Source organism: Neoarius graeffei, chromosome 12, assembly GCF_027579695.1.
Source record: "Neoarius graeffei isolate fNeoGra1 chromosome 12, fNeoGra1.pri, whole genome shotgun sequence".
Lineage (NCBI taxonomy): Eukaryota > Metazoa > Chordata > Actinopteri > Siluriformes > Ariidae > Neoarius > Neoarius graeffei.
This window is the reverse complement of record NC_083580.1, coordinates 58,798,335-58,812,619: the sequence shown is the minus strand read 5'-3', so window position 1 is coordinate 58,812,619 and position 14,285 is coordinate 58,798,335. Positions and strand designations below refer to the sequence as shown.

Here is a 14,285-nt window from a genome sequence, read left to right as displayed (position 1 = left end):
CTCTTCTGGGAGTCTAGAATTGTGTTGATCTCTTCCGAATAGAATCTATGATAGCCTACCCTCTTTACCCTTTGCCTTTCGTTGCTAGGCGGCAGTTACATGAAAGCCGCAAGCTTTCACAAGCAAATACATGACTGATATCATGCCGACTTTATGATTACATTTATGATTATCTTGTAGAATCTATAGCTCTACGTAACTTTCTTATGTCGTTTCACAACACATGTTCTGACAGGAGGACTGTCTTTGGATCTGGCATAGCTACTAGTAGACCCCCTCCGGAATACTGGCAGTGTTGCCAGATTGGGAGGTTTCCCGCCCAGTTGGGCGGTTTCAAGTGCATTTTGGTGGGTTTTGAACATATTTTGGGCTGGAAAACTTCAGCAGTATCTGTCACCAAAATGCACTTGAAACCGCCCAACTGGGTGGAAAACCTCCCAATCTGGCAACACTGTGTAGGCACTGCTGATGGTAGTAACACACGTTTGTGCTGAACTGAACACCCAAGAGATTCTTTTAAGCTGGGAAGGGTGTCAAAACAATCCAAATCGAAGTGTTCAGAGCACAGGACGTATGGTGGTGAGGGCTCTCACTTGTCACGAGTGCGCCTGACTTACTTCACCCACTTGGCATGCAGCTCGGGATCTCTGGGAAACTTGAATAAACTTACCCCATCCTTGTGGGTTTTGGAGCAAAAGCCGGCAACACAACGCGAAGGCATAATAACTCTATCTATATATATCTATCTATCTATATATAAAATAATGTATAATAGTATATAATAAAAATACTAATAATGATAAACTGAACACCTGTCGCATCAACAACAAACTGGTAAGTTAGGAGGAAGGTTCTTTCGCTGACGTCATATAGCTCCTCCTTCGTCTCCTGGGTGCTGCAGCCCCGTCAAATTTGCCCAAATAGCCGCGTTTATCATCATAACTTGTAAAATAGGCGCCTTCGTGAATTAATATATGGATCATCGGGAATTACTTTTTATGTTATAAAACATCGCCAAAGATGTCAAAAACGTGTCATCAGCACTTTAATGCCTCTTATCCAGAGTGACGTACAACATCCCAGGGAGCAGTTGAGGGGTAGGTGGCTTGATTAAGGGCACTTCATCCATTCCTGCTGGTCCAGGGAATCAGACCGGTGACCTTTTGGTCCCAAAGCTACCTCTCTCTCCATTAGGCCATGGCTTCCCCCATAGCACCTCGCCTAGTAAGGACGTTGTCTACCCTGACTGTTAGAAAATGACAGGTTTTATTAAAATGACTGTCTCAAAAAAAAGCCATGTATACTTCACCTCTCAATTTCATAGTTATACGCAGCTCAAAATTAGTCTTACAACCCCCCCACCCACACACACTATGTTCCTTTGTATAATTACAATGTTTTACCTTCCATCTAAAGAGGATGGTGCTTTGTTCGGAACAGTGCCTGGGGGATGAAAATCAGCTGGCCCGGCAGTTTAGTAAATCCACCATGTTGGGGCTTAAAGGCCGTCTATATGTTTCTGTACAGATAAAGAGCTCCTTCATTCACTCTGACGCTCTACATAAATGAACAATGGCACTCAAGCCTTATGTGCCATGAGTTGAGGAAATTACTACTTACTTCTTTTGCTTGGGAAAAATTGTCTCAGAGGGACATTGTCATAAAATGAGTGTTCGGTGTTATTTGACATGTTCTGTAGTGCAGCATTTTGTCTTTCTCGGTGTTCTGTCATTGCAGGCTCTTGCCTGAGTTATATACTGTAGATGCATCATATAGAAAGTGCCATTTTAATGGTGTAGAGCTTGTAAGAATGAGGAAGAGCTTTTTGCTAGTGATAACTCAGGAGGCAGGATTTTGAGAAATTCATTAAAAAAAATAAAAGCAAGTATAGTCCTTGAAAATGTAGTTCCAACTCCAAGATCTGTCATGATGAGGGGTTTTGTAAACCAAGTAATTTTCTACAGGCATAAATCTGGAACCTTCAAAAGTAAGTTTGGTTGCCACAGGTTCTAGATTTAGCTTTTCTTTGTATGAGTAAAGAGAAAAAGTAGAATGTAATTAGGAATCTTAAAAACCCTTACATCCATCCATTATCTGTAATCGCTTATCCTGTGCAGGGTTGCAGGCAAGTTGGAGCCTATCCCAGCTGACTATGGGTGAGAGGCGGGGTACACCCTGGACAAATCGTCAGGTCATCGCAGGGCTGACACATGGAGACAAACTCACATTCACACCTACGGTCAATTTAGAGCCACCAATTAGCCTAACCTGCATGTCTTTGGACTGTGGGGGGGAAACCAGAGCACCCGGAGGAAACCCACACGGACACGGGGAGAACATGCAAACTCCACACAGAAAGACCCCCCCGTTGGCCGCTGGGCTTGAACCCAGAACCTTCTAGCTGTGAGGTGACCGTGCTAAGCACTACACCACTGTACTGCCCCTTAAAGAAAATATCTTGCAAATAAACAAATTGAGCTAAAAGTCTGTCTTTATGTCTGTCCTTTATTAAAAAAAAGAGCTACATGTTGAATTTGTTCTTAACGATATAATCACAAAAGTGATAAATAGACGGGACTATTTTTTTTTTGTCAGGGAGGCTGCCATAACGCCATCATGCATGATGTCATTTTCTGCGAACACAGTGAAGGTGTACAAGTGTATGCTATACTAGACTATAGTGCAATATTATGGTCTAGCGTGACTTCTCGGTCAATTTGTTTGCATTTCTCCACAAAAATTATGGCAATGTAGTATTAGAAAAGAAATCAAAATAAGGTAGTGGCAAGCTTATTGCCTTTTTTTAAAAAATATACAGTATATATAATTACCTGCTTATCTTGCATCCGTTTGATGCATGACACGGTATGCTGTCGGTGTTTTGTGGTGAAACAAAGTCAGGATCACGTCTGGCTTCAGTTGTTGTTTCTGCCTTGTGTCTCGCTTCTTCCCAGTGTTCCTCCCCCCAGATAAGTCCTCCACAAAACAATTTTCTGTAAAATGCTCACTGCGCAATTGGCTGCTTTTTCCCGGAGTGAAGTTTTCTCGCTTTACTTGATGAAGCCACTCAGCCAAACGTCTTGGATCCATGACAGAATGAAGAAGACATGCGGAATCCTACGTCATGCAGCACCGAATATATCCATGCATCTGGCTAATCCAGTATGGCCGCACCTGGGGAAATGGCCCAACAGACTGATGTTACAACTTTTAACATGTTGTGTTTTTAAGCTAAAGTCCACGTAATTTTTTTTTTTTGTCTAGAACATCTTGTATTAATATAGAATGATGACATTTCTTAACCCCGTAATTTCAAAATTTCCTGGTTAATCGCTTTTAAAGGGTTCATTTTAAGAGTATATAGACTAGTGTGCTTTGGTTATAGTACCTATAATAGCTATCTAAATGCACTATTAGAGTTCAGAATTACAAATAAAATAAAGGGTTTCACAGGATCTTTGGATTGTTGGTTAATGAATGATTGTAGCTTTCTAAAGCATTTTAGAAAACCTTTTATGTTGGTTCTCCATGATAACTTTTTTTCACAAGACAGACTAAAGAATCCTTTAAGGTGTAAAATGAAGGGGCTTTTGTTTTTCTATCCCATGATTGCTAATAACTTACTGCCACCATTATGGAACCATTTTGTCCCCGACTTGCCCGTGTTCCTCGTCTCTCATTTACACGGTGAAATTACATCGTTCTGTCTTTATCGCACAGCACCCTAATCAAATCATGTACATTGTGTACATGATGGTGGTGCACATCATGTCTCTTTATGCAAGTTTAATAAACGGAGTTGGCAGTGAAGCCGTCGCTGATGTTTTGCCTTGCCTCTCTCCGCAGGAAGCTGCACAGCGGAATGAAGACCTACGGCTGTGAGCTGTGCGGCAAGCGCTTCCTAGACAGCCTACGCCTGAGGATGCACTTGCTGTCTCACTCAGGTAACACTCACCCGCTCGCGTCCGTAGGGGCCTGCCTGCCTCCCCGTCTGTACATCCACAGCTAAATATAGCTCAGCCCGTCTGAAAACAGAGCTGGAAATAGCACATCACCACAAGAGGCTTGTTTTTGCATGGATGCCACAAAAGAAGGACTGTACATAAACAGTGGGGAGAGTTAGACTCTGCTAGATCCAAGCTCATTTGCATTCCTGGTATGTGTGTGGGATTCATTCATGCGTCATGCATTCATGCAGTATAGGATGCTGGAAATGGCTACTGAGGAGTGTGCCAGCAGCAGTGTGATAGCAGCTAGCCTAACAGTCATGTAATTCAATGCACACACACAGGCTATTGATTGAGGTAACGTGCCTATATCATGGGGGAGCTTATTTGCACTGCTGTTTTTTTTTTTTTTTTTACTGGGACTTAAGGTTTTTTATAGGAGAGTAAAGTCCTCTCCTGAAGTCCGAAAGGAACCTGGTTTATATAGTCTGTAAACGCTGTGGGATTCCTCTCTACTATGGGCTCTTCCCTTACTGCAGCCAGATCTCCAAGCCACAGAAGAAGAGTAAAGGTCCACATTGAACCCCTCGAACATGAGATAATAAGTACCACATTAATCAAGTAATTGATTTTGGAATGGTAATTAGGGATGTAGAGGAGATCAGACTTGTTAGGAAAACTACACAGGCCCACGTTGTCCCTATTAAACAAGAGCTAATGCCACCTCACTCCATAACAATCCAATATTTCTGTAGTCAATATCTTAATATAGAGAAAAAGAGAGAGAGAATTGACTTTTTGCATGAATGTTTGAAAACCATGTCGAATGGGGAGATGAATGGCCTTTCACACTGGGCCATCCAATTCAATTCGTACACAACTCAGCACGAAGAATGCCGCTGGAAGGAAATATCTAATGTTTATTTTAGCTGCTGCTCAAATCCCAAGATGCGTGTTCAATACCCGACTCTGTGGAGATATTGTACGACCATTGCACTCATGATGGCTACCCATCGTGCATGTGCTTCGTGCTGACATTTATGAGCGATTCTCTAATAAAGACAAGGAAGGAGTGTTTTGAATCTCATCCACTGTTCCATGCTGACCCACAGTCAGTGTGCTCTTACGCACACAGAAGTATACTTTGGCATTATGTTGAGAGTTTTTGAAGCTGGATGGGAGGTAGGATTGCGCAGTTTGGATTTAAAAATGTAAGACAAGCCCGAGTTCTGCAGAACCACTGAAGTAACAGTGATTTTTTTTTAAAGTAATTTATGGCCATGAATTAATAAATTGAGACCACAAGTTTCGAATTTTGGGATCTGTTTTGTGGCCACAGAGTCATATGGGAAAGTATGACCGTCACAACTTGCATCATGGACCCAAGTCACACAATTCATGGCCATGACTTTATATTGGAGCCATATCTTAGTAATTTGAGGCCTTGAAATATTATCTTTTATCTTATCTCATGGTCTCAGTATGTTATCTTATGGCCATGAGATACTTAGTTTGTGGCCTCTAAATATTATCTTGTGGCATTGAAAGTTTAACTTGTGGACTCAATACATTTATCTCATGGCCTCAAACTGTTATCCTGTCCTCAGTATGTTGTATCTTGGCCTCAATATGTTGTCTTGTGGCCATGAGATACCTAGCTTATGGCCTCTAAATATTATCGTGTGTCCTCAGTATATTGTCTCATGGCCTCAATGGGTTGTCTTGTGCCCAAAATGTATTATCTAATGGACTAAATACATTATCACATTGCCATGAGGTACGTACTTTGTGGCTTCAATATATTATCTCATGGCCTCAAACTATTATCCTGTCCTCAGTATATTGCATCTTGGCCTCAATATGTTGTCTTGTGGCCATGAGATACCTAGCTTATGGCCTCTAAATATTATCGTGTGTCCTCAGTATATTGTCTCATGGCCTCAATGGGTTATCTTGTGCCCAAAATGTATTGTCTAATGGACTAAATGCATTATCTCATGGCCATGAGATACCTGGATTGAGGATTTGAAATGTTATCTAGTGGGCTTGAAATGTTGTCTTGTATCATAAATGTCATCACAGGATTTTAGTATATTAATTAGTGGCTATGCCACCTCAGTGGCTCCACCTCCAACAGTCTTTTTATATATATATATATATATATATATATATATATATATATATAAAATATAAGTGCTGTCAAAAATGTCGCGTTATTAACGCGTTAACTTGACTCAATTTTAACGGCGATAATTTTTTTTATCGCGAGATTAACGCTCTGTGACATGATGTAGGTTTTTCATAAGCTTTTGAAACCGCCAGGAACTTGGAACAGAGACTTTGCTTAGAAAAACGATAGCAGCTAGACTGTAATGCCCCGCACAGCCAGAGTCCTCTGCCCTCCCCCCAAAGAACCAGCGCGGGCAGGGCGCGCTAGCCCCGCGCCTCAGGACGAAGAGCCAAGGTGCTCGGCTTGGGTTTCGTTTTCCCATTGGCGGCTCCAGCCCGACTTTGCAGTGGCTGTGACAAGACGTGTTATGCTCTGCAATAAAAAAAACCCAAAACATTGGTACAACCAGTGTTCGAACTATGCCGATATTTTTGGGGGGGTCCCTTATTTTCCCTTGGGGGGGTGCTTGCGCTTGTCTCAGAGCGCGGCTCTCCATCGCGCGCTCCCTTCGGATATGCAAATGCTTCCCGTTACACACGATTGCTGTCAATAAACATCATTTTGCCAATATTTTAGAGACCCCCCAACATTTCCCAAATCATGTTTTCAAGGGATCTCATGTCTGTTTCAGGGGATCTCGGATCCCCCGTGTACCCCCGTAGTTCGAACGGTGAGCAAGCCCATTCACTTTTTTATGCTGAAAAGAGAATTGCAATGGTTTTTCATGTGACAAAAATGTGCGATTAAATTGTGATTAATCGCGAGTTAACTATGACAGTCACGACATTAATCGCGATTAAATATTTTAATCGCTTGACAGCACTAATATATATAAATAAATAAAATCTCTCTCTCTCTCACACACACACACACACACACACACACACACACACACACACACACAGTTGCTCTAGCCGCTTTATCCTGTTCTACAGGGTCGCAGGCAAGCTGGTGCCTATCCCAGCTGACTACGGGCGAAAGGCGGGGTACACCCTGGACAAGTCGCCAGGTTATCGGAGGGCTGACACATAGACAACCATTCACATTCACACCTACGGTCAATTTAGAGTCACCAGTTAACCTAACCTGCATGTCTTTGGACTGTGGGGGAAACCAAAGCACCCGGAGGAAACCCACACGGACACAGGGAGAACATGCAAACTCTGCACAGAAAGGCCCTCGTCATCCACGGGGCTCGAACCCGGACCTTCTTGCTGTGAGGCGACAGCGCTAACCACTACACCACCGTGCCGCCATGGTAACTGGGCTTTCAATAATTTCGTTGAACTGTTCTTTTTCTAGGGAACAGTGATTGTATAATGGAACATGCAGGCTGAAAAGCCTGTTTCGTAGCCTGGCTAGGGAAACTTGTCGTTAGTTTTAACTGCAGACAGAAACTAAACGTCCACTTTAGCACCCAAGGCAGGTGTCTGGTCCTCTCTCTGTCTGTCCGTCAGTCACCAGGTGGTTATCCATGCTCCTCACACTCTGTTCTCTCAGTCAGACAGGGTGTGAGGATGCTCCAGATGTGGGGCCAACAAAGTATTTCAGCTGACTGAACCAAGCACTACAGTAGCAGATGTTATATCTATTATATATAATACAGTAGCAGATTGTAGCAATAAATGTATGAAAACATTAACCATAGAGATTTCTGGAGCAGATCCCCTTTGTGGCCAATCACATACGTTTACATACTAAATTAATTAATAAAGCCAGGCCTTTAAAAATTTTACTTGAATCCCCTGGACAAGATGCTTGGAAGATCATGTTTGACGGTCATATTTGGGAGTGAAGTTTCCAAATGACAGATAAGTTCTAAACTAGGGATTTACAGTACAAGTGTCGGTCAGTGTACGTGCACTTTTATTGAGAGTCTCCTGGGTGTGACTTGAAACTGCAACTGGTGGTGAGTCTCAGGTCCAAGAGGACTTGAGTATTGGGGAAAGTGGAGTTACCTCTTAATCACCATTGCTCCCAGGTCTGCTCTGACCCTAGAGTGTTAGCACCTGCCTGGGTTCCAGCTATGGGTTAAATAGTACATCACCAATAAGGCGCTGGCAGCAGGGTGCTTTTCGCTGCAATGTGGCAGATGAACCCAACAGGGTCAATGGCACACCACCAGATGGCATGCGGAGGAGCCAATGGATGGCATCACTCGGCAAGTCAGTTGTCACTGCGGGGCAACTTCCATACCCGTCAGGTCTGTGGCACTACTTTTTTTTTTTTTTTGTGCACCACTTGGCATCAGGTCTGGAGGTCCAGAGAGACAACACGATGGGGGCACGACATCGTTTGTTTTACCTTACTGTGCAAGGCACTTTGTTAGGAGAGGAGGATAGCATGCGGGAGCTCAGGAGGCCAGATATTCCGTGGTGACTCAGCTGGGCTGTTCATGTCACCAGTGCGGGCGACTCTGTCGCTCTGGTGCAGACCTTGTGGCCCATCTACATTTCTGCGCATCCCAATGAAGCAGTCATCATCACTAGTGATGGACAGCTGTCGACGACTTTTATTGAGAGGAACACAATTTTAATGGAACGTCATTAAGGTACACTGTTCTACCTGAGGTTATATTTTGATTGTATGTGAAACAAAAATATACCTCTACAGTACTTTCTTTTCTATACAGGGCTTGCCACTAAATTGGTACTTCAGGGGAGGTTGGAAATCTAACGGCATGCCAAAAATTCTGATGATAATGACACCTTTGTTTGAAGAACTAATTCTGCAAGATGTTCACCAAGGGAGCAGAAACAACCAGTCTTCAACAGTTGTAATAACTGAGCATTCCAGGCATCATATTTTTAGTGCATCAAAAATAAACCAGAGTTTGACAATTGCCTGCTGGTTGACGTGCAACACTGGCCTGTTTTTGTTTGTTTGCAGCACTGAGGCTCTTGAGAACTTCGTTCTTGTGTAAAGCTCAAGCTTTTCAGTTGAAGCACTTTTATAGACGGAGAGGTGGCAGAGGAGCAGATATGGAGCAGAGCGCTTTGATTTCTTTTTTCTCCATTGCAAACTTTCTGTTTTTATCCTTCCTGTTTTGAGCAGTTTGATTTTTATCAGTGACAACAGGCAAGTGGTTAAGCCTCCCTCGTTCACACTTTTAGCTTCAGAAACCCTGGGAAGTTGAAGAGGCATGATATTAGCCATGCAGTGTGTATTGTGGTGTACCATTTCAGTCATTCCTGATCACCCTCCTCTCTCCTCCTCTGACTCTCAGCTCAGCCCAGCCGGGGCATGTTGCCTCTGTGTTTTTGTTTTATTGAAAACTTGGCAGGGCGCAATTTTGGTCTGTCTGACACTGCTGAGGGTACAGTATGTACAGTAAATCTTGTGCCAGGTTTTTTTTTTTTTTTTTCCCCTCCAGCAGTGTTTTGCCCCCCCCCCCCCCCCCCCCCCCAATTGTTGTCCAACAGTAGTGGTTATGGTGTCGATTCAGAGACTTGCGTGTGTTGGTGTTTTGCACGAAGGAAGGATTGTGTTGGGCGATGTCTCTCACAGCAAGCAGGAAGTCTTGGGTGGGGAGCAAGCAACTCTGAGGATCTGATAATGGAATGGTGTGTGCTCATGTTTTCTCCTGAGTTTAAGTTCACCATGGTCCAGAAGCTTCAGGGTTGGTGCTAAGAGCATGCAGCAATGAAGAAAAAAAAAAAATTGTGACTCAGCCATTTGAAGTGTTGCTGGGCTATTAGTGTTATATGAGCTCCCCTTGTGACTTCAAAGAGCTTAGTGGAAGACTTGGGTCACATCAGCTTGGCCAAGAGATATATTTAGGTCCGCCTCTCCACCCCCCCCCCCCGCCCCCCCCCCCTCCCATTTTCCTGGAGACAAGAGGGTATGACTTGACGGAAGGATTTCAGCCATGGAACTCACCATGATTTGCTCTCTGAGGTATTTTGTTTTCCCTTCTTGAACTTGAAAGCCTTCATCTTGACCTGTTCATTGCCACAGTCTCACTTCTGCCCTTCCTAAACAATTCTCCAGACAAACAAGTCAAAGTGACACAATCGGCGCCTGACACCAACAAAGCATAATGGTCCTGTTGCCTCATCGCCCACATTTGTGCAGACGAGACGGGATGGATTGAACCATCCAGACCCAGATGTAGACACACGTGCAGACACACTCTCATGAGGCCGCGTGAACACTCTCATTAGCAGGCCAGAGTGTCTGGCCCAGGCTGATTAAGTCTGTATGCTATTCTCTTGAGGGGCCCAGCCGGTAGACCCCACTTGACTTCATTAGCTCAGAAGGCTGATTTTGGGCCTCAGACAGCAGGGCCCATCCACACCACTGTCCACCTTTCCTAGTTTAGACCTGTAGCAGTGACATCTTGGGGAGGCTGATTTTCAACTTTCCTTTTTACATTTTGCCAAGTTTTCTACCAAGGCATAGTTTAATCCTTTAAACTGGCTGGATCACTGGCTAGGTCTCTGGCTAGATCACATGATTGTCCCCCAACCTAAAAGGGCTAAAACCAACACCAAAATGTTCTTCCTAGACACATGACAGAAATCTTGCATCATTTGGTAGACCCTTTCATCCAGAGTCAGAGATTCTGGAAAATTCTGAGTTATGGCCAGAGCTGCCATAATGTCCAGAGAACCAGTCATTAGTTTAGAACCTTAACTAGTGCATGATTGTGTCCCAGGAACTGCCCAAGATTGGCTTGCATCAAAATGATCAATAGGGTAGTGAGAGAGGCTATTCACCCCACCCCAAACAGTCATGTTGTCTTGGACTATGGGAGAATGAATAGCTTGTGGTACTATTAGGATTCAAACTCTCAATCTCCTGATAATGAGCAAACACTTAAGGTCCCATCAGAGGTAGTTCTGAAAAGGTCCTGTGGTGCACTCCCTTTAGGGCACTGACTCTTGGCCTCTTGTTTGTGAATTTGTGTGTTTCGTTGCTGCTGACTTTGGATAGAATGATGGTCACTCGGTAGTTGTGAAGAAGGTTGTCTGTTCAAATCTCAGGATTGCCAGAGAGCCATCGTGGGACTTCCTTAACAAGAGCCTCAGTTCTGTGCTTGAACTGGATTGGTCTCGCTTGAGAGTTCCTTTGGATAAAAGTGTCTGCATGACAGAATAAATGTAAATGATGGGGAGTGTATTAGCATTGGTTTTATTTTAGTTATAACTGTACTGTTGTGCCTGTGGACTCCCCTTTACTGCCATTATTGGTGTCATGTAAAACATTCTGCACTTTGGCTCTCTGGTTCGTCTGGTGGCATATCTACAAAACTCCCTGGTTTATGCTTCATGTTAGCAAAGCAGTATTAAGTCCCTGAAATAATATTAGCTCGCTATGCACCTGACTGACACCTGCTGCTTGGGTGAGAGAAAGGAGGGGGTTGGGTATACATTTAGGACTTTGAAAAATGCGAGGCATGTGTGGAGTGCAGGGAATAAGTGAAAGGAATAAAGAGAATTTTCCTCAGTTTCTGTGTCCCTGCCTTGCTATTCTTGCTGTCTCCTTCTTGCACAGCCTCTTTCTCTCTGTTTCTCTCTCACTGTCAGAACCAGTGAGCGCCGTGCTCCCACAGTCTGGCCGCTTGCCAGATCTTTCCTCAGCGTGATGACATCATCGACTGCCGGCAGGTCTGGATGTTCTGCCAGCATTCCAGAGCGTTTATGATCACTCGCAGATGTGAAGCCAGGAACATACTGTACCCAAACCAGAAATTAATGAAACTTGACTGCCTTCCAAACCACATATTCCAAAATAGAGAGCAGTGCAAGTGGGGTGGGGCGAAAGGACTAGAAGAAAGACCTCTAAAGCAAGCTAGGGAAAAAAAAAATAGGAAAATGCCCCGGCGCTCTGTGCTCCTCATGTAAATTCTTTGGAGCAGCTGATAAAGCCCCTGCTCGCTCGCTCACTCTTGCTCCCCTCCCTCCCCTTTCTCTTTTTTCTCTGAGCATTAGTGGGGGATGACGGGCAGCGTGGATAAATGGCCTGAGCTTCTGTTTGGCCGCATGCCCTAACTTCTCTCTGGTGGTTTAAACCCATAATACTTTCCCCTGACCTGTTGATGTACATTAAACCCCCATTTACAATAACGCCTGAATTATGCAAGGCATAAATCTCCTCCATTATGAGGTCCAGGAGAGGAGAGATGATTAGGTATCCGGCTAATGGTGGTGTAATTTGGCAGCAAGTTTGGCCCTCGTCGAAAAGTTTAAAATAATTTATTCCCATGGATTTAGGAACGTGAAGCCGCGTTCCCAGTTTGAATACCAGGCTCTAACCGATGTACACAAGCTCACAAGCTGTCTGTTTCCAGTGATGCCTTTGATGTTTGCCATCATTGAGCACATCACTCGCTGTCGACGTTGTATTGCTCCATGCTCTTATCTGCCTTTAATGAACCCTCCAGACTATCCGCCCTGAGCAGAATCTAAAGCAAGTCTCTTTCTAACCCTTCAGCACTTCCACAAACATGTTTTTTCTGTTCCTGTGAGTTGTGCTACAGGTTTTTTTCTTTTTTTTTAAACCTAAATCTCTTCGTGCCTTCCAGAAACCAATAACAACCTTTAGATAGCTCTTCGTTAAACACCTTCTCCAGTACTTTTGTTCAGGGAGCACTTTTTATTCTTAGTACTTTTTCCTCAATATGTCAAAACAAAGTTCGGCAAAAATGCAAAGCATTGGAATGGATCTTTCCACTTTGGCCTCAATTCATAAACCAAGCTGCAATTTCAGCTAATGATGACACACCAGTAACATGTCTAAACTTGGATCTGATTTCTTGTGGTTTGAGGAGTAGGACCGTTAATATAATCCGGTCTACCTTGCAATATTTTATAACGCTTTATAATCACTTTAAATGTTTTGGGCTTTTTTTTTCCCAATTGGTATAATAATTTGCCCTGTTTTTATGATGATGAATTTCATTCTTGCTTTTCACAAGATCACCTTCATTTCCTATAAGAGGGGGTGTTGTATTCTTATCATGACTCTCTTAATATTTGGGGCTTTTTGTTTTGTTTGTTTATATATTTATTTATTTATCTCTACAGTACTTCGCGTTTCCATTGTGGTATTGTTAACATCTCTGATTAGAGCCATGGAATAAACTGTAGGACCAGCCGTAATACCCTGTAAAAGATCCCGATCTTATTCCTTTGTTGTCGGGTATTGCAGCTTTAAATCCCTTTTGGTTGCTAAGTAGCAAGTGCCCCGGTGGGCTGATTTGGTATTCAGCTCAATGCCGGGTCTTATTTTTGTATGCGAGACAAAGTGTTTTGATGGAGGGTGATTGCAGCAGCGTCTGGAGGCTGTTTGGGAGTTTTATGGTCTGTACAGTACACCGTGTGCCTTCTAAAACAGAACACAGGCAATTGAATTTTGGATTTGCTTCATCATTTTTCTCCTCTGAGCAGCCTCTGTCAAAAAAAAGAAAAAAAAAGGAGGGAGCGTTGCTGGAAGGGCACGGATTAATTTGTTCTGCTGGAAAATGAGAGCAAGACAGCAGAACACGCATGCACACGCGCATGCACACACGCGCGCACTCTCCACTCGCAGGCTGAGAAATAAAGCAAAAGGCACACAGGCGCGACTCGAAGGAGAAGACATTTGTTCCGTCTGTGCCACTCCTTGCTGAAGGATCGAAACGATGCCCTTGTTCTCAGAATGGTGATTTTTATAAGAAAAGGTTCAAATGAATCAGATGTACAAAAGGTGTTCAGTCAGGCACCTTTTTGCTTTAAAAAAAAAAAAGAAGGGTCTTTGACATCGGGGCGCTGGAAGAGGTGCTTAAGCCCATCCTGTGTCTGACCTTTATTGTTTTATGGGGGTGACAAACAGTGAACGCAGCCATGAAAGTGGTTTTAAACCATATCTCGGTTCAGCTTCGATTACGCAGCAACGTGTTTGATGCCTTTGGCTGACCAGATAGGAGCGAAACCAAGATTCTGTAACTGATTCACAAAGGCGGCTGTCGATTAAACCGAGTGTCCAGAGAGGAATGCTCAGTCTGTCTTTGTTAACCAGTTTTAGGGGTTTTAAGTAACATTAATTAAGGCAGGGTGGTGCAGATTCCTGGTGTTCCTTCTTTTTGGCAGGCTCCCTGGAAAAAATGATTTGTTTGTTTATTGGGTTGCCCTTGCATCCAAAGATCCAGGCTTTGATGGCAGCTGTAAGCCAGTGGTTGAGCTGTA

General features: G+C 43.6%; 1 protein-coding gene across 3 annotated transcripts in view; it reads left to right on the top strand.

Moving 5' to 3' along the window:
• Positions 1-14,285, top strand: part of zbtb16a (zinc finger and BTB domain containing 16a) — a 177,095-nt gene that overhangs the window by 74,074 nt on the left and 88,736 nt on the right. For all 3 annotated transcript variants that reach the window (XM_060936133.1, XM_060936135.1, XM_060936136.1), the window contains exon 3: positions 3,847-3,944. In XM_060936133.1, the coding sequence (XP_060792116.1) occupies positions 3,847-3,944 (98 nt within the window). The remainder of the gene's footprint in view (positions 1-3,846; positions 3,945-14,285) is intronic.